The sequence below is a fragment of the Quercus lobata genome, chromosome 11 (genome assembly GCF_001633185.2).
Source record: "Quercus lobata isolate SW786 chromosome 11, ValleyOak3.0 Primary Assembly, whole genome shotgun sequence".
Classification (NCBI taxonomy): domain Eukaryota; kingdom Viridiplantae; phylum Streptophyta; class Magnoliopsida; order Fagales; family Fagaceae; genus Quercus; species Quercus lobata.
In genome coordinates this window covers 27,599,937-27,621,239 of record NC_044914.1, presented here as the reverse complement: position 1 = coordinate 27,621,239, position 21,303 = coordinate 27,599,937, and the positions used below count along the sequence as shown (strand labels likewise).

Sequence of the window (21,303 nt, the reverse complement as noted above, 5' to 3'; positions counted from 1 at the left end):
AATTTTTTTTTTTTTATTTAAACCGTTTGACACATCAGACTTTTCCATCCAATAGATAATAGCAGGGATTAAATTAACATGACATTAAAAGATTAGGGACTAACTTGACACAATTAAAAGGTTAGGGATTAAATTGAAATCTGATGTAAAAGATAGGGACCATTTATGTAATTTACCCTCAATTATTTAAACTACATCCTAAAGTTTCGGATCATTAAATTTTACATCTTAAAGTTTCCAAATTTAAATTTTACTTCTAAAATTCTATTTTATTTATATCAGTAGTACCTCAATCTATTTTTTTCGCTAAATAAGTATTACGTAGACTTACTGTTTAGTTATCTAATCATTTGCACCCGATAATATACTGTTTAGATAAAAATTCAAGTGTCATAGTTGGGAGAAATTATAAGATCCACATGGTAGACAAATGATGTGATCCGTCATTCCACTAAAAAACTTCCACTTATTTAAAATTTTCGGTTAGAAATTTTTTCATAATTTGCACCCCTAAACTTTATTCAAAAAAATTAGTATTTATTTTAAATTTTTAAAAATTTGAAGTTAAGTAATTATAATCGGTAATCGACGCGGTCGTGAAATTCAAAATTAGTGCCTGTCTGGGGACACATAAGTTGAATTTGTATGGACTTGTAGACACACACTTTTTTCGAAGGTGACGAGGAGGGGAGATGATGGTGAACAACAGCAACATCAAGACATTGTCGACATCTCCAATGCCCCATCATCATAATCATCACTTTGAACGAAGCCGAAGCCGACTTCGTCCATGGCGTCGCAGCCGCATAGGCACTGCGGCGGTGGCCGTGGCGGCACTTCTCCTCTCCACCACTGCATGGCTCTCTCTCGTTTTCTCCGGCACCACCACCGACTGCTGGCACCGCTTCAAGAATTGGGAAGCCAGCCCCCATTCTTCTCTCCGCTGGGCCTGGAACAACCAATCATTTGTGTCATCACCACCACCACCACCACCACCGTCGCCACCCACTCAGTCTCGCAATCGCAGCCTTTCCGAAACGGAAAAGCAGGACGAAGAAGAGGAGTTGTCACTGAAACACATCGTATTCGGCATTGCCGGGTCCTCGCAACTCTGGACTCGTCGCAGGGAATTCGTGAAGCTCTGGTGGCGACCAGCCGAGATGCGAGGACACGTGTGGTTAGAAGAAGAGGCAGAAGAAGCAGCAGATAATGGATCGTTGTTGTTGTTGCCGCCGGTGATGGTTTCAGAGGACATATCCCGGTTCCGCTACACGAATCCGACGGGCCACCCATCTGGGCTCCGCATCTCCCGCATAATCACAGAGTGTTTTCGACTGGGTTTGCCCAATGCTCGCTGGTATGTGCTTGGTGACGATGACACCATCTTCAATGTCGATAACTTGGTAGCTCTTCTTGACAAGTATGATCCTTCTCAAATGGTCTACATTGGTAGCCCATCTGAGAGCCACTCTGCCAACACCTATTTCAGTCACTCCATGGCCTTTGGTGGTGGCGGCATTGCCATTAGCCACCCACTTGCACAGGCGCTCTCTTCCATTCTCGATGACTGCCTTGATAGATATCCAAAGCTCTATGGCAGTGATGATCGCCTCCATGCTTGTATTTCTGAACTCGGAGTTCCTCTCACCAGAGAACCCGGTTTCCACCAGGTCTCAATTCTCAATTCTCATTTCATTTGTAGTGCTAGCATAGTTGAATATTGAAAATTGAAATTGAAACTAGTTAATTAATTGCAGTGGGATATCAGGGGTAGTGCACATGGTATTCTATCCTCACACCCAGTTGCCCCATTTGTGTCTATCCACCATGTTGAAGCTGTTGACCCTATCTATCCCGGGTTGAGCTCTCTAGACAGCTTGAAACTCTTCACTAAGGCCATGAGACTCGACCCTGCTAGCTTCTTGCAGCGATCAATTTGTTATGATAGACCACGGCGTCTCACTTTTTCTGTCTCGTTGGGTTATGTTGTTCAAGTGTTCCCAAACATTGTGCTCCCCCGTGAGCTGGAACGCTCGGAGGTCACCTATACTGCTTGGAACAAAGTTCGTCAGAGGAATGAGTTTGATTTTGACACCAGGGATCCATACTCTTCTCTCTGTAAAAAGCCTACCCTTTTTTTCTTGAAACATGTATCAAAGCAAGGTAATGCTACATTGGGTTTGTATGCGCGGGCCACACCAAGAGATGATTTCAAAAGAAGAGTTCTCTGCTTTCCTCGTTCACCTCCCCTGCGCGGTTTGAAATATATTCAGGTCATGGGAAATCCACTGACCAAGAATTGGCATTTGGTGTGTTTCTTTTGCTTTGCTTTTTGTTGTTCTATCTCTACAAAGGTTTGTTTCAATTTTATGTAGTTTAATGGTTTGAATGTCCTTGGACAGGCACCACGTCGCCTATGTTGCAAACTTAACCAAACCACTGAAGAAGGTCTTATATTAACAGTTGGACAGTGTGAGAAGGCAGCTTTCAGTTCTATAACTGATTTTCTGTGACTTTTGTTTGGGATAGTGGTGCATCGGTGTATTACTCCTCAATTAATCTGAATATATGAATACTGCCTAAAATGCAAGTGTCTCCACTAGCATGCGCTTTATCTTGTTCAGGCACATTAACTCTACCTCTGTCTTTCAACAATCATTGATAACTGAGATATGGACAATTGATAGTCCATGCTTACAGATTGTAGATATGAGGGCATTTTATTTTATACAAGCAAGTTAAATTGAAGATGAGCGTGCAATTCTTCGGCTTGGTATTTACACTCTCTGCCTTCAATTTTTCTTCAGAAGGTATTTAGTCATAAACTATTATCCAACATCTCAGAATTATTATTGATGTGAGAAAAGTAGTAGTTATACAACATGAAATGCTTATATTAGTGATAATGCTTAAATTGATGATGATGGGAAAAAATAAACAGATGGGCATGATTAACCAGCTTTAGGGTATTCAGAGACAGTTTAATTAATCCCTCTTGTGCTGAATTAAAGTTATAAAAGGGAAGTTCAGCTTTGTAACCCGTGTTATCACACGATAGAAGCATATATAGTCCTCCATTGCTACATGTATGTTAAAGGCATTTAAACTTTATCAATTCTTTTGTATTCAAGACATTTTATTATTATTAACAGTTGATATTATAACTTAAAAAATGATATTTTAAAGTTACAATATAAGTTTTTGTTCATGCTGGCTCCATTTGTGTAGCCTGGGTTCACACTTATCTACTGAAAGAAAGAAAGAAAGAAGCTTATGGACTATGAAGAGTCCTAGCAACTGCTCTTGGATTTGGAGGAAACTTTTGAAACTAAGAATTACGCAATATCTGTTTAGATTGTGATGTACACAGAGGTGTTACTAAAAGTTTTGAGCGACTGAGCTATGGTGATCATCAATGATGCATGAGAATGATTTATTTGATGACTGTTATAATCTACTACATCATTCTTTATTATTTTTTTTGTTTTTTGGATTTCGACTTTGGATAATGACCAAGGTTGTATCAAGTATTTGATAATGAATGAGAAGCCTCAACTGTTTAACTTGTTATATCTAAATAAAAATGTTCTTAATTTAACAAGCCCTTAAATTCAATTCATTTTCTTTTAGCAAGCATGATTTTTGTGCCCTTCACCTCTGTGTAAGGTCAGATCCCACTAAATAAAACTTGAGCCACATTCTCTTGTTTGTACTAGTGGAGTGTGGACTCATAAGTTCTGGTGTCATTATTTTAAATCAAATTTCTCTTCCCTGCTACTGTTATGTTTACCTAGGAAGCATGGACACTTTATTTAGGGTGTCGTACCCATGTCGTATCTGTGTCATACTCATGTCATACCAATGTCATATTGGCCGTTTCATATTATAATTTTTCAAAAATTGCTTGTGTCATTGTGTCGTACCCATGTCTGTATCTATGCTTCTTAGATGATTATTGATAGCCATTGGACATAATGACAACCATCTTAGAGAACTTTCCTCATTCTTTCCTTTTGTGCATTCATTTCTACTGTAATTTCTGTAACAGGATCTAATTACCTATGTGATACATAATTTTCAACAAAGTTGAAATTTTGGCTAATGCCCTGCCTTCTGATGCTAGGAAATGAAATTGATGTGATACGTGGATTATGTAAGTTGGAGGGAAACTTTAGTTTGAGGATGACAAGTTGCTGAGCTAAAGGTGGGGCAGCTGGGTTCAAAGTTGCAATCTTGGTTGCTACTGGGGGCTTTGGCTTGCCTCTTGGCTATGTTGATGAAGATGAACCCTCTAGTTTCAGTTCTTCATCTTTATGATGTTGTAAACTCACCTGGTGTTACTGCTGATATTACTCACATGGACACTGGTGCTGTGGTAATATTTCATTATAAATGCTATTAAATTTTCTTATTCTTTTGTCCCCTCCCTCTTACAATCCAAAGCGACTTCTGGGAATTACAATGCATAATGTTGAGTGATCAAATACTTTTGTGGTAGGTAACAATAACTAGATATGTTGATTTGTGTTCCCCATTTTAAGGATTCTGCTAATTTGCATTTGGCTTCATTACAGAAGATATTGCAATTATTTGTTGAGAAAAAAAGATAATTTTCCAACAATAAATATCCTTCTATTGCAACTATTAGGCAAAAAACATAAGGTAGTTTGAGAAATGATCAAGTAAAAAACTGCTCCAAATGCAGCAACACATGCATAAAATAATATATAAGTTAAATATATCATGAATTCAACTCCACAATGATATAATCCTCTCTTCTTCTTTCCCAAGAGGCCTGACTCACCCCTTCCTCTTGAGCCTAGGCCCAATCTGCTGGGGATTCAGGGAAGGCTGTTGCTCAGCCAGGTTTAGGCTTTATAAGAGACCTTTTTGATCAATAGCATTGCCTCAGCATCCCCATGCAAGATATTCTCCATATTATTGTTGTTCTTGGTTAGATACTAGAGTAAATTCTAATTGTGGATCCTCAATTGTTGTTTATGATTTTGTATGCTTAAGTATCCTCAAGTGATCCACTCTAGTCTGTCATTTTCATATTGCTAACCTATGAATATTTTCCTCAATAATTCTCCTGAAACTGAGTGTGACAGATGAAAATTCCTATATTCTTTGATGCACCTCTTCAACAAAGGATTGCAAGAATAAAAATAAATGAAATACGCCAGACCATGATAAATGATGGTAGTGCACTATTGCTTGCAAAGTGCAAAGTAAAAGCATATATGTTTAATTGATTTCTACTTTCTTTTTGGTTAATAAGTTAAGTTGTATCTTATTCAATATAATGATTTTTGTACAGGCAGAGGTGTTGGGGCTTGATCCTAGGGAAGTTAATGTTGACAATTTTGCCTCCTGTCACAAGATTTGTAAAAATGAATTTTCAACTTCAACAATTCAGACCCTGTTAATGCAGCCATCTAAGTAATGCATTTTATAATGTAAGCTGCTTTGAGCTATCAAACAGTTGGTGAAATTAAAAAAAATAAATAAATTTTATGGGTCTTCTGCAAAAATAAAAAATCAACACTTCTATTGCTCATTATTTATTATCAAATTACACAATGTATACATGATGTGGTACTGTGGTTTAAAAAGAATTTAAACGAGTATTTTTTCTTCTGTTACAAGGCTAGCTACAGACAGCCCCTCTTTTCTATTTCCAAATACACCAGTCTCTCCAACAATTTGTAATGTGTTACTCTCTGTAATGTTAGACTCAACAAAATTCATGAACATCTGCCACCTTTGGGAGGAACAAAAATCTTGAAGAAGACAAGACTCGAGCACTTTAAGTCTGAAACTTTTTTATGGGTCTTCTTTAGTTATTGTGCAAGGGATTGATGGGTCCACCATATTTTTCTCCCTCTCAGAATCTATAGATTTTCCAGGAAATCCGTTCTCTATATTTAGTTCACAATATAAAACGCCCTTGCCTGAATCCTCAGACTGTTGAAGCTCACCATTATGTTTTGCTTGATCTACTTGTTCTTGAAACCTCAAGAGGCGAGTTGCATCCTTCTGGTTCGTTCCCGAGAAATTGCCTTCAGGTGAAGTTAAAGGTGCTTGGTCACCTATTTGGTCACCAATTTGGTCAGCAACTCTCACCTTATCAATCAAACCCATGGGTTAATTAGTAATCGTTCCACTGGTACAAACTTCAAATTAAATGTGTAGCATATAACAAATCATAAGCAACACAGTAATTCATGCAATTTAAGAAGTTGGAATTAAACAGCAACAGGGCTTAAAAAAAAATTGTCAAACTTGTCACCAATGGTAATTCAAAATAGGAAATTATACAGAAAAGTACATTGCAAAAGAGGGGAACAGCTGCATAGAAAGAAAGTTCTAGTTCGTCTAAAAATCTCGCCCTAATTAGGAAATTGTTCATTATAATGAGGTTTTGTGAATAGAACAATTCATGAATGCTACAATATCCCAATCAGGTTTAAATCTCAAAAATTAAGAGGGACAATACAATGTGATGTAAATTCAGTGCAGATCAATTCCTTGTATTGGAAATTATTTGCAAACTGACCTCTTCAGTGTTCACTGGGGACCAAATTATTACATTTGAAATCAGTATAAGTACCTGTAATGGCTTCATGATCTCGTATTCTCGATCATCACTTTTGCTGAGTGCTTCTTGAGCTTGTAGTTCCATTGAGTCACGGAAAAGCTGGCTGAGAAAGTTTACATCATCAGACATAAGACCAAGCCCCTTCAAAAGTTTAGAGCCCAGCTGTAAACTTGTCTGCACGAGGAAAGTGAAAACTTTAGTAAGCATGCCCAGACCATAATACCGGAGAGCTTTTAGTTTACACATTACAAGTCCAAACATAACTTAAAGAAAATAAGAATACTTCTATTAATACCTCTGCATTTTCCAAAATAGCATCTGTTGCACCTGCTTTCTTCAGATCTAAAAGATGCATGAGGTCCTGCGCTCTGGCATAAATTGGGATCTGATGGGTAGAATTTTCGCCACAAGATTCACAATCAAACCAGCAAAAATTCAACTAGAAATATAGTATTATTTATGAAGTAATAACATTAACAAAAACTCAATATAACTTTGAAAGAATAATATTAAGAAAAAATCCTAAAATATTCTTTTATGATGGCACACCTAGTTAACCCCATATACTTTTCCCACTCTTTCTGCATTCTGTGATTAGTGGTGAGCTGATTTTCTGATCTTGTTTGTCATGGTTGTCACCAACAGATCATGCACACATGCATGAGAGAGAGAGAGAGAGAGAGAGAGAGAGAGAGAGATAACGAAAACATTACCGCAGGAAAAGCAAGTCGAAGCCTTTGAACAGCCTCAAGTGTCCTGTTCTTCTCTGAGTACATAACCATGACAGCCTTTGGAGAAGAGATACCAGCAGATTGCAAAACTGCTGGACGTGATCCATCCCCATAAAGAATTGGAAAGCCAAGTTTTCGAGATGCCTGTCAAGGCAGGGGTGAAAAAAAATATATTATTTCTTTACCTTGTACAATCTCTTATTTAACACAAAATAAAGAGAAATTGCCAAATCTACATACAATTCATGCTACAAAATTACAACACAAAGGGTACATACTATATCAGAGTGATTCTACATGGATAAAACTATAGGATTTTTATTTGGAGTATCCCCAAGACATAAATTAATTAAAGAGTGAAACTTGCAATCTCAGATCATGAAGATCAAAAATCTTAAAACTGATTCAAAACCACCTAAAATAATTGTAAGAAATTTCAAAATTGCTATACCAAAAATACAGTTAAAATTTATCATATTTGATTTTCTTTCTGCTTTCTACAGTACAAGCAACTTGCAGTTACCAAAGGGACTGAGGGAAATTTGAATTGGTCGGAGGCCTTTGGTGGAGATTTTCTTTCTGCTTTCTACAGTACAAGCAACTTGCAGTTACTAAAGGGACTGAGGGAGCTTTGAATTGGTTGGAGGTCTTTGGTGGAGCTCCAGTGACTAAACGAGATATTTCATTCTGGCAAACTGAACGCGACAAGACTTTGATGAATAATGGGCGGGATGAAACAAATAATCCAACCATTGTTCACAAACAATGGTGGCTGAGCTTTGAGGAATGAGAGAAATTAAGAGATCAGAGATATTGGTTAGAAGAGAGGTAAAGTGAGAGACTGGAAAATGGAAAGGGGGGCTTGTAAGGATAAAGGGTTTTAATCAGATGCGGGCACACGCACACAGATATATATATATATATATATATGTATATTTTTTCTAAAAACTAAATATGTTTAACTCAGTTTTGCTGTGAGAAATCACAGCACCAAACGTCAAAAAAATTTTACAAGGTAAAACTGATACCGACCAACCATGTACAGAAACCAATTGCGGCAGTATTGGTTTTCTGGTTTTTAGTTGCACCCCTAGCTTTTCCCATTACCTTTTCACTATGAGAAATAAAGGAATTTTACTATTTGTATCTTTCCTGTGTACTTGAACATTCTTCTCTTGTTAATAAAATAGTTTTATTTATCAAAAGAAGAGGAAGAAGAAGAAAAGACTATTTGAAATCAGAATTGTACTTGTTATACTACCGATTGTCCCAAAAGCTTAAGCTATTAGGAAATAATGAATTTAATCACTTAATCATAAGTTTGCCAGTACTAATGGAAAAAAGTTTAAGCTTCCAGCAATTTATACAGTTCTTAGGGAAAGTATGAACTCCAAATTGAAATCAACAAGAACATCATTACATAGGATCAAAGAGTTATAGAAACATTTTTAAACTGAAGAAAAAGTGCATAAAAATATTCAAAATTGGATAAAGTTATCCAGATCATGTGGCAGAACCTAAGAAGTCATGTGACTATTGAGTAGGTCATATGACTAAAAGAACACATGAATGTTCATTTGACTTGCCACATAGTAGGTTGGAGGAACTTTCCTCAAAACTTTGGATGAAAATTCTGTTCTTCAAAATTCTGGTACGCAAAAATCGGGCACATATCCACCAAGAAAAATCAAATACATCATGGCAATTTACTTTTGGATTATTGAAATCATTTATTTGAGTCAAATTAAAGAAAGCAGTCTTTTAAATCTAACAGTCATTTACCTTAACTATAGAAACATCAAGATCAAAAGCAACATAAGCCTGTCCCACAGAATCACCATCTAATCCAGAAGCCAATGGGGTGGCCAAAAAATTGGCAAGGACCTGCATCAAATTCTTTTAAAAATTTATTTTTATTATTATTTTTTTAACATAGAACAAAAATCATTGACAATGGAATCATGAGCTACAGCTCAAAGTAATAATTCTCACTGTATAAAAATTACTTTACCTGACCCATTTGTCCAAACCCAAGGATCACTACAGGTTCACTAGCATCAAAGTTTCCCATCTCAGCAGCTTTCTGTGGAAATTTCATATTTCAATTCAAGCATACTAAATAGTTACCGAAGAAATGGGAATATATTATATCTGTAGAGCTATCTAGCAGAACTGACATATTGAATGAAATACTACACGTTCAAAGTAAGGCCAAGAATGCAAGAACTTAGTGATAGTTACTGAGTAAATAAATTTAATTATTTAATAACTCATCTGCTTTTATAACTTTCACTTGTTACTTAACCCTTTCCTTGTTTTCATTAAAAATACAATTAAAAAAAGCAAGTGAATGGTTTGAAGAGTAGGGCTGGGAAGATGCAATCAGTATCTAACCTTTTTTCTTTTTTTGAGAGGATTTTTTCATAAAAGTGATGGTTCAGTTGGGTTGACAGTGGCCATGTTGGATCCAATTGGCACTGGCCCATTATCCTTCCACTGCAAAGAGTGGGAGGTAGTCGCTGCTCTGTGAAACCAGCCTCATGCATTGCCCTCCTCTTTAGGAACCACTGAACCCAGAGCCTTAGCTCAAGTCCATTGGCTCATCTCTTTGCTTGGAACGGGCGGGCCAGAATGAAAGCCTCACTGAATCCAACCAACTGGTTTGGGCCAAAGTCCCATCACATTTATGCCCCCACTTGGGTTACAAACTCACGTTACTGAGCTCGGTAATCAGTATCTAACCTAAAATGACTAGATCAGCTACATGTATGGCATCCAAGTTGCACCCTATTTTAGTCGTCATATGCAAACTTAATCCAACCACATTAATGCTAAACATGATTTCCCTATTTATTAAGCCATTTGCTGAGGACTTCAAGTAGGAACATACAATCTCTTCATCAAAATTGTCCCCAATAAATTCAGCGGCCCTTCTTCCAGCATCATTGAGCAAGGGAGTTAATGCCATTGACAAGACAACAACAATTATGAGCAGCTTGTTAAGCTCAAGTGGTAGCACACCAAGCCTGGTTCCAAGAAGGCAGAAAACTCTATAAGAAAAAGGAAATATGGAATGCTTAGTCTAAGAAAAGTTGTAAATCAAACTAATTTATGAGTCACCTGTTTGCAAGAGAAAAAACTACAAATCCAAACTCGCCTCCTTGAGATAAAAGTAATCCTATTCTTACACTTTCCTGAATAGTCAGTCCAACACGAGGACCTATTGCTGTTATGATCAGAGTCTTGATGACAATCAAACCTGCCAAGAGTGAAAGTACATTTGGCCACTCTCGGATAAGGAGCTGTAGAGACAGGAAAAAAATGATGGCTAGACTTAATAGTGATTAGTGAGCCAAAAGAACCAGCACAATGCACAGGAACCTTATTAGATTTTAAATTATTAACATTTTACTTCAAAAACAAATTAACAGCAGATGTGAGAGAGAGAGACTTTTAAGTTTGTTATCCAAAATATTATCCTTTTTTCTTTCTAAGATGACTTTTAATGAATAATAATAACTAATAATTACGAGATACAATGGATGACTAAGACTTAAAGAGATATCATTGAGGAAAGGCAGGCTCCACAAAAGTTAAATAATTTAAATAAATTATTAGAATAAATATGATAGGAACTCACATAGGATTAATCAATGTAGAGCTATAAAATCAAAAGATTCAGGATGACTGAAATATATTGAGATATTATGCTTTTGCAAATATGGATATTTCAATATATTTACTTATATCAGAGCCAAACGCAAAGAAATAAGTTTCATTGTCACATAGGTTAAAGGGAATTATGACTCATAGATTTCATGTTTTTCAATCTTCCATAAGATAAATAAGTATTTAAACGATTAAAATTTAATTCAGCCACTTCAAGTGAACCCTTCCCATGCTGCATTCTTGAGAGTATCCATCATAAACACAAATCTTACAAAACATTGTAATCAGAATTAAAATGCACATCCATCTGGGTCGAAGAGAAGTATATTTGAGAAAACTGTTACAAAAACCTTGTGTACTTAACAGCTTCTCATCATAATAAATTTCCACCCAAATACACAAAAATTAAGAAATTCAACAATACATAAGATTATATACCTGCATATCAATTGATGACCCTGTAGTGACAAAAAATAACCCAAGAAGTAAGCCTCTAAATGGCCTTATATCAGCTTCAATCTGTGTCCGGAAATTTGTTTCTGCTAATAGTGCCCCAGCCAAAAATGCTCCAAGCTGCAGTTTGAAATCAAATTTGACCACTGGATGGAAATTAAGAATAAAAATATCAGCCATTCTCCACGCTTAAGAAAAAAAATATCAAACCGTATCACTAAAGCCCAACATCTGGGTGAGAAGTGAAGTCCCAGCAACAGTCAATAGGCAAAGAGCAACAAATCCCTCTGAGCTTCTCGCTTCTGCAACAAACTGAAATAGGAAAAATAAATTAAACCCTCTAAATTATAAGTGTCTTGGGCCCTCATAAAATCAACATGATACGAACCTCGAAAACTCGCCTAAGAAGATACTTCCCTGCAAGAGAAAGCAGACCCAGTCCACCTAAAGCCTTTAAACTTTCTTTGGCAAGCATTGGCCAAATACTTTCCTCTACCAGATTCTGCATAAAACCAGAGAGAGAGAGAGAGAGAGAGAGTACAGACATGCAAGGGGTCAATAAATGAGATTGTCTGTGAGAAGCAAAAATATAATAGAAAAAAAGTAGAGTGAAAATACAAGAAAATAAAATATTATCAGGGGATAGGACTATAAATGTGATGAGAAAAATTCATTGACAAATATTACTTAGAAATTCTTAACTCAATGAAATTTCTGAATATATCTAGATTAAAAGGCATGGGTAATAAAATTCAAAGTTTTTCAGTTGGATTTTGATAGCGTACACACACACACAGACATTGGTTTTGTTCATCAATAAAATTTCTGAATATTATCTAGAACTAAAAGCATGGCTAATAAAATTTAAAGTTTTTCAGTTGGGTTTTGATAGTCACACACACAAGTTACTTTTGTTATTTTTAAATTAGCTTGTTAGCTTATTCTTGTATTCTTGCCATATCACTCTAATATAAATATGTGCTAAGGTGAGGGATTGATTGATTAAACCCTAAACCTTTTTCTCAAATATCTCTCTCCACTGATTCTCAAAAATAAAAAATAAAAAATCTCTCCACTATTCATTCCTCCTTTAACCCCAATATCTCATACTCACAACTTAACTATATTTGAACAAAGACATCACAATATATATTGCAGATCACAAAAAGCTCAATCCATCTTACAGAGAATCTCACCAATCATATCCATTAGAGACTACTAGCTGGTTTATAAAGTAAAAGGCAGGTTACATCGACCTCAAAGATTAAAACTCTATAATTAGTAGACATTAAAAATGAACATTGTATTTTTGAATGTAAAATATATTTCAGGTACTTAGCTTTAAGAAATTATAGTAATCCTATGTACCTGGCTCTCTAGCACCGGAAGTATGACTAATAGAGGGACAACTGCTATGTCCTGCAAAAATCAACCAGTGGGAGTCCAAAAAGTTACTGACATCATACTTGATGCGTACTACTTTGCAAAGATGACCCTAGCAAAATTCAGAAAGGGAAGTAAAAAGAACTATAATAGCACCAGTGTTAATATATTGATTTAACAACAAAACAGAAGACCATGCATTCATCAGTCTCATATAGAACCTGTAACAGAAGTATTCCCAGAGTTGCTGAGCCAAATCTTGTTGGGAGCTCGCCTTTTTCTGCAAGAAGCTATATACTATACTATGTAAGTAAAAAAGAGGGGGCAGGGGGGCAGGAGAATCTAAATTAAACTATATATGGAATAGGGAGTAAAGGATATCTACAATGCAAGTCACTACTAACTGCTCCTAACTCAGCCTGAGACTCTACTATACTAGGTGCCCACAAAATCTATCAACCTAATCACAAGATCCAACACTAACCCATCACACTATCTCTATTGTCTTGTCTTACAATGCCCCAACTTGTGTCAAGAATAATTTAGAAATTTATAAAAACTTTCACATTATTTTCAATCATTACACACCAATAGAACATATGATCAATAGATAATTGTTTCATATATGAGCCAAATTGTGAAGTAACAAGTTCATAACTGTGAGCAATTGCTATGACATATAAGTTGGATTGGCATGCACCTTTCAGGTTACAAGAAATTTGCCAACCTACAGCCACAAGCTCAATCTTCTCTGACAAAATTGATCTAAAACCATCGTAAATACATTTATAAACTAGATTAAAATATGAGGAACAGATAGAAAATTTTCCACTACAGTTGATAGCATCATTCTGGAGTTGCATAAGCATCTATAATTCTATATGCCAACTTATTAATAAGCATATCATCATACTTGTCCAACAGCCAATCTACAAGCTTAAGCTTTCAAGGCAACCCAATTAAGCAACAGTTCCACTGAATGTGCACATATAATCAACTTTGAGCTTCACAATACCATTACGATTCAAACCTTACTTATTAAACTCACAAAGTCATTACAAAAGAAACATATGATAGCAACTCGAATCACCCATGATATATTACTAATTCTCCCAAAAGCTAAAGCTGATAGGAAATTTTGAATTTAATCATTTAACCAATATTCTAACACTCTCCCCCACGCATGGCCCAAATTCCCCTTTAATAAGTGAGTCCCAACATGTGGTATTTTTAAAGTGAGGCCAACTTGTGGGAATTTTAACTTTTTAAATAGGAGGTCGAGTAGCTCCGATACCATGATAAATTTCTAATTCTCCCAAAAGCTTAAGTTGATAGGAAATGGTGAATGTAATTACTTAACCAATATAATATTATAACAACCCCCAATCACAATATTAGTTTATTGCATCATCCTCAACCTCAAGTTTCAAATTTGTGTGCTTGGAGAATTCACATGATCAGGTCAAGAATAGAAAAGGATACAACTCCATATCTTAATATGTGACATTGTAGTTTTTTTTTTTAAATAAATAGATTCTTTAGCAAGAAGTAAGATTCCAAGTAAGAGTCCTAAAAGTTCATAATGCCACAAAAAGCTAGTGGTGAATCTAGCTCACAATTGATTCATAATATCTGAAGAAGCAAGTCAACGTAATTGCTACATTGGGTCTCATTCAAAGATGTTTCCACTTGTTGGAACTTTGAAGTTTTTCAGCATAAGAGAAATCTAGATAGAAAAATTGCCAATATCCGAATTTGAGCTTGGCTATTTGTATTTATCAGGGGGTTTTAATAACTGCACAATGTCCAAAATTACAATACCAATTAATGGGAAGATACTTAATATGTAGATACCTACAATAAGAATACCTGCAGAACAAAAGCTGAAGAAGACAGAGAGAGTGCAGCACCAATCACTACAGCCTCATCAATGCTTCTGATGTTGACCTGCAAAAATATGGTTGAACTTATATACCAAAAAGCAACATTATGTTAGGAGTACTTCAGAGCATATAGAAGATGGTTCCAGTAACAAGGCTTTCATTCAACAAGGTCAATATGTATAGTTAGAGAACTCACAAATTTGCATAATCTATGTTAGTAGAGTAACCATATATTTACATTCTATTTAGAAACGCCTAGCATAGATAGAGAAATACACAAATCTAATGTAAGTAATGATAATAGACATCTCTATCTAGAAAAACAAAAAAAACAAAAATAAAGGTGTTTGTCTACACAATCAAAAAACCAAAAACCCCATGGTGTCTACCCCAAATTACCTCAACTAACCCTGAAGAGGAGACAGAGAGAGAGAGAAAAAATATGGTGAAGACTGTTTTTAGATCAGAGATAAGCCTGCAAATGCAGGTTCCAACAAGCTGAACTATTCATGGCATTAAAAATTTCCAGTAAATAGTACATTTCATATGAGATTCCAATTAAAACAAAAAACAAGTGAACAATGATGGTTAAGACAGGTTATTACATGCAAAGTATTGAAGATGTCTAGAAAAAAGGTTCTCACCAAATCAGACCTTGAGTGAAAAAGGAATTCCAAAATTTTTGTTCCAATTGCCCCATTAGGTGGAAGTTCAAATGCTGTGAAAGCAAGAGTAGATAACACAACCTTCAAAAGCCAAAAAAAAAATTGGTGAAACAAGATAGGTAATCAATTTAAGGACCCACCCAGAATTCATAGAATTGTTAGTCATGTCTTGCCACACAACTTCAAGAACCACCATGAGAACTAAATGCAAGCTAAACAAGTAAAATCACAAGCAACAGCTCCGATATGGAATGCATTTTAACAAAGCTAAGTCAAGGGGATTCCTATTTCTGAACAATAAATTACTCAATAAACTTATATACATAATTAAATTGATTAATTATACTTATCAAAAAAAATTAAATTGATTAATTATGAACCCAATTAAGTCATCTTTGATGGGAATTTTAATCTTAACATTAAAGGAAAAGAAAAGATATAATTAAATTGATTAATTTTCCATGAAAGTAGCTAATTAACTATGGAAACAACTTTTCATACTCAATTCCAGTAGCGGTTTATCCTAACCAGCCAACCAAAATTGTTAACATCTATCTGTAAAGTGTTGGATTTTTAGCATTTTTGGTTTGGACATGGCCAAAAACCATAATAAATAATAAATTTATTTGTTACCAGTAAGCTATGTACCAACCCTATGGGTCTTGAACCCACAACCTTACCCACCACCTTGCTCTTACAAGGGGATGAGGTGTCATTAAAGCTAGAGCTCATTGGCCAAAAAACCACAAAAACATCTAGAAAATTCCTAAAGAATGTAATTTCCAAGCAATAGAAAACTGAGTTCCAAGTCCAAACATTGTCAAAAAGGTACATGTCTCTCAAAACAGAACCCACATAAACCTACAATAATATTAGCAAATCAAATTCTTTGTGTCATTAAATCTTGAGAGTGCTGCAAAAGCACAATTTTCCATCAATTTCACATCTTGCATGTCAGGAAATTTAATGAACCATTGCCCTAACTTTCCACATTGGATTTTTATTTTCCATAACGCTCAAGAACTGGAATAATACCATCTTGTTTACAAGAGTATTCAACCCTTATGGACAACTAGATCTTAGCTTTTGAGACCATACCTGAGTCAAACCCATGCCAAAGGCAAATTTTGCAAGAGCTTTTAGACGTGCAAATGAAAGCTCTAAACCCATCTCAAACAGCTGAAAACGTTACGTGTTAGTCCAAAAAAAAAAAAACTTCATCTTAACAAGGTATGCTGCAAAATATTCATTAGACATTACAAGTGGACAATGTGATAGTTATATAATCTATATCCTCTAATCTTTTCAGAGAAGTTAAAATTCAAACCAAGAAATAAATATCCAAAACATTATGCAAAGAAGACAAACTTTTCTGGGAAAAGAATTCCCACATGTTGTCCTGTATATATATTAACTCTTAAAATTGGAACATGAAACCTAAGTACTTCTCACTGCCCTACCTTTTAGTGTTATAGTTAGGTGCAAGAAACAATCAACTGATAAAAAATATAAAATAAAAAAAATCACACACACAGACAGCTTAAAGTTGATACACGTTCATGGTTCAACATCTAACAAACATTTGTGAAGATGTTCTAAAATCAATTAATATCAGATATTTAAGAAAAAGCTAAAACTCTGCATGCGAAATGTAATAGATGTAAATTCAGGTCCCTACTATGTAGTATCAATAGAACACAGTTTGCCATCTTGGCAAAAAGGTTATACAAGGATAAACATTTCACAATAGAAATACTGTCAGGAGCTATGTGATGGACATATAATGGCAGATGATTAGTTTCAGTAGTTGGTATAGCAATATGCTTTATTGCATTATAAATATTTTTTAATAAAAATGTAATGATAAACGTCATCATGAATAACAATAGAATTGAAATTGCAATGCTGTGGTTATGACAACAATTAGTTCCAAAAATATAAGAGCAGCAAAAGTGGCAGATAAAGCAGACAAATGATTAAGCTTACCAAAAAAAGAATCCCCCACTCGGACAAAACTTTGACATCTGTAAGATTTCTAAACAAACCAAACTGATTGAGCACAACCCCCGCAAAGAAGAAACCAAGTATCTGCAAATGATTGGTACTAAAATTGTCAATAGAAATGAAATAATGAACTGATAAGAACTATTGCACCTGTTCACTTCTTCCACACTTGATTTAAACATGAAGCTTTGTCAAGTAGCACTGCATTGTTGTAGGAAGTATGCAAAAACATGTATGCGAGCTACTGCTTTTGTATTTTATATTAATTGATTTAATCCTTGCAATATTAATTGACTAAGTAGAAAGTTAGAATTCAACCTCAGAATTATTAAATTTTCAGCAAAATAATAAGCACAAATATATCATTGTAAAATCTAAGTAAGTAAAATCAAGTTAGATGTCTTGCTGATCATTACAAATAAAAAAATTGACAAAAAGAACTGAAATTCAAATGGACAATATCAATCATGTAGATTTTGTTGTATAATTTAGTTACCATAATTATAATGTCTATTTTGCTCATAATTAAGATTGAAAACATTCATCTGTTTGTGTGGTGTGTTTGGATTTTCTTTTCAACAATTGTCCTTACATTGTCACACCTTTTGAGAAAAGCACAGGGACAAATCTAACTCAACTCTAAAGAATATATATTCTTGCATTTGTGTGCATGTGTGTGAGAGAGAAAGAGATAAAGAAAAAAGATCAAAATGCATATGTTACACTTACAGGGCTAGCTTTAATGGTCTTGAAGGCCGGAACAACCAAGACAGTCACACCTAAGAATGTCAGAGTATCCAAACCTAGATCATTAATGACATCAACAGCACTGGCAACATCAAGTGCTGCATACACCCGTGATCTTTTGCAAGGGCCTAATCTATGGTTAGAAAAACAGAATCCTCCGTAATTAGATACCGAGGAAATCAATGAAGGTGTGCCCTCAAAGATATATTCTGAAACAAAAGATCTATGAATGATCCCATAACTGATGGCAGATGATGGAAGACATACTTTCCGGTTATAGGAAGAAGATATATGAACATATTGTTCACCAAGTCGTGAAATAGCATGAGAGTAAGCCCGGATTGGGCTCTTTTGTTTGATTATGTTGTATCCCTGGAAGATGACAAACAATTGAAATAGATTAGTGTTACCACCATGGTTTTACCTTTAAGAATTCAAAGTTCAAGTCAATGCACAATAGTACACATTTAATAATCAAGCACACACAAATAGTTGAACTAAGGTTGGACATACATGAATAATCACACACATTAAAGAGTTAATCAGGCACCTGAATTAAGAAAGTGAATATCATCATGTCATTGATGTGCCAATTACTCTAGAGAAATTTCCCAGAAAAAATTCACGAGCATGTCAAGGAGCACTGGAGCAGGGAGATATCTAACTTGATATTTGCCATTCAAAGATTTTTACTTTAACCAAGATCTAAAACTATCCAACTTCTCCGCGGGGGGGGGGGGGGGGGGGGGTTGGGGGCCGGAGAAATGATGAAAATGGAGTTCTCTCCAATTCCAAATTGCATATAAAATAGGATGATAAATTAATGATTTCAAAAAATTATTCAGGGCAATGATTATTAATCTGTGGTCACATTAGTGCTCTAGTTCTGTTGGGAAACTAAGTTTGAGTGGAAATTTGGGGAATGTGGGAAACTTAACACCAAACAAAACAAAAATAACATAGCTTGAAGAAGTTTTACAGGTATTCAGTGCATGATATAAGATGTATTAATATTATTACACAAATACTAAATACTCCCCTATAATTTGGCACTTCAATTCTATTTGCAACATATAATTTTTAATATCAGTGAGATTTCCAAAATTAAGTAAAAAATTTTAAACTAAACGTGCTTGTTGGGCAGTTGCAAAAAAAGCTATCCTCCAAATATCATTGATGGTTAACCAATGCATACACCTTGAACTCACACCAAATTGCATACCAACAAAAGACTCAGATATCATTTCATCAAGAAAACCCAAATCAAGTTAACTAAAATTGAAGTGAACAATTTTTTTTTCCTTTACTTATTGTTTATTTAAGTGAACAAAGTCAACAATCCTAAATTCAATAAAACCACCATGAAACAAACAAGTTCCAAAAAAAGAAAACACCCATTATTGCATTAAAATAAAATAACCAACTGGGTTAGCCAAACAAAGTGCAATAATTTGTAAAAAACAGGAACTTAAGTACTGAACTAAACAATGAACCAAAACTCTTGGGGAAGGAATACTACCTTAGAGTTATGGTAACAAGCAACTGAGTCAAACATAGTGCTTAGGTTCATGAAGCAAGTACTCCCAACTTGAACAAGTTAAATTGCATTTGGTTGTTTTGCTGACAAACCCAAGTACAGAAATTGCAGATATTTCAAAGAACACCAAGAAAAAGATTGAAGCTTTGGCTATATATTTGGACAACTCAAAAAAGTGACAACCACGAAAACAAAAACAAAAGCAAAGGGTGAAATTGAGGACAACAAAAGCACACGTTGGAGCCCTGTAAACTTGGAACTTTTCAGAAAGAGAAAGAGGAATCTGCTCAATCTGTATCTGTCTGTGAGTGTGCGTATTTTTGTGGAGGAAATTTTAGCGCTCAGAGCATGAATTTGCTACTGATTGATTATTTTTTGAAGTCAGAAGCTAACGTAATATCCACGTGGCAATTGGTGATTATCCTATAAGGAAATGTTGAAAAAAAAAAATGTTTAAATAGTATTTTGACTAAAATACCCTTATAGATTTTGGCCTACATTCTGCAACTCTAAATTTTTTTTCCCCCTCAAATTTAAGAAAGTTATAATTTTACTAGCAATTTTTTTCTTTATCTAGATTAAATTTAATACTATAAAAAAGATATAATTTTTTTCTTTTATTTATATTAATTATGGAGCTTCTAATTAGTTGAAATGATAAAGTTTTTTATTATTAAATAAAAGAATTAGGTAAATAATAAATAAATAAATAAAGTGAAGACTGTTGATATGTTGACTTAATGACGATGAAGCAAACTCCATGATTTGATTGTATTATATCAAAAAATATATATTTTATTGACAAAATCATAAAATTTTCTATTTTACAAATATTATATTTGAGGCAAATTCTAGGACTAAAAGTATTTTGACCTAATTTCACACTAAGAGATACATTTTTATTAAATAAAAAAAAATTAATAACCAAATTGAAAATTTCTCAATTTTAGAGACAAGAATTAAATTTGAAAAAAACATTATTGGACTTAAAGTAATTTGACATCATTTTTACATAAAGAAATACCTTTTTTATAATAAATGAATGAATGTTTTGAGCATCGATGATTCTATGAAACCACGATTCTCAATTGAATACGCCAAACAGATCATAAAATTAAAACCATTTTTTAGACATCTTAATGGAAATTTTGGTCATATGCTATCCTCTGTTTGGGAATAAATCAAGGCACTGAATTCAAAATCAACTGTAAGTTTTTTGGTTTCTTAACATTTCAATGCTTCTCATCAAAATTAAATATAAATAAATAAAAACAAAGAAACAAGTCATTAACATGTCATTGATTAATTCATTCATTAAATTTAAAACCCAGAATGACAAAGACCAAATCAATACATTTCCCAGCATACCCATAATTATCTTACCTCCCTTCCTTTTTTTTCTTTTTTCTTTTTTTTTATCAAATAGAAATCAGCCATTTTCACCTTGGATTTTGTTTTAGGGTCAAGATCCCTTTGATCTTGATTAGATTTGAGTAAGATATCTTGAACTCAAGTTTGTGAAATACACATGCATATACTCTATCTCTCTAATTTAAGCCCATTTATTGCCCTAAAATAAAGGGCCTTGGAATCTTAATGCATTATTTAAAACTAATAGAATATGATCTAC

General features: G+C 34.5%; 2 protein-coding genes across 5 annotated transcripts; one reads left to right on the top strand and one right to left on the bottom strand.

Moving 5' to 3' along the window:
* The first annotated feature begins 597 nt into the window (after positions 1–597).
* Positions 598–9,098, top strand: LOC115969086. 3 transcript variants are annotated; one of them, XM_031088651.1, is made up of 6 exons: positions 598–1,670; positions 1,758–2,309; positions 2,403–2,810; positions 4,124–4,375; positions 5,321–5,459; positions 7,836–9,098. In XM_031088651.1, exons 1-3 carry the CDS (start codon positions 693–695, stop codon positions 2,511–2,513), a joined length of 1,641 nt encoding a protein of 546 aa, XP_030944511.1. In that variant the 5' UTR covers positions 598–692; the 3' UTR covers positions 2,514–2,810; positions 4,124–4,375; positions 5,321–5,459; positions 7,836–9,098. The 3 variants fall into 3 exon arrangements, with proteins under 3 accessions (XP_030944511.1, XP_030944512.1, XP_030944510.1); XM_031088652.1 differs by lacking the exon at positions 5,321–5,459; XM_031088650.1 differs by lacking the exon at positions 7,836–9,098 and having other exon boundaries at positions 5,321–5,767.
* Positions 5,535–20,022, bottom strand: LOC115969085 (K(+) efflux antiporter 3, chloroplastic). Of its 2 annotated transcripts, none has more exons than XM_031088648.1 (19): positions 19,656–20,022; positions 18,119–18,508; positions 17,372–17,473; positions 16,484–16,564; positions 15,365–15,466; positions 14,707–14,784; positions 13,059–13,127; positions 12,823–12,873; positions 11,843–11,956; positions 11,665–11,766; positions 11,440–11,574; positions 10,453–10,634; positions 10,223–10,358; positions 9,344–9,415; positions 9,115–9,228; positions 7,315–7,476; positions 6,897–6,986; positions 6,614–6,775; positions 5,535–6,126 (listed from the first exon to the last, which is right to left on the bottom strand). In XM_031088648.1, exons 1-19 carry the CDS (start codon positions 19,704–19,706, stop codon positions 5,827–5,829), a joined length of 2,493 nt encoding a protein of 830 aa, XP_030944508.1. In that variant the 5' UTR covers positions 19,707–20,022; the 3' UTR covers positions 5,535–5,826. The 2 variants fall into 2 exon arrangements, with proteins under 2 accessions (XP_030944508.1, XP_030944509.1); XM_031088649.1 differs by having other exon boundaries at positions 9,115–9,216.
* Between the last annotated feature and the right edge of the window lie 1,281 nt (positions 20,023–21,303).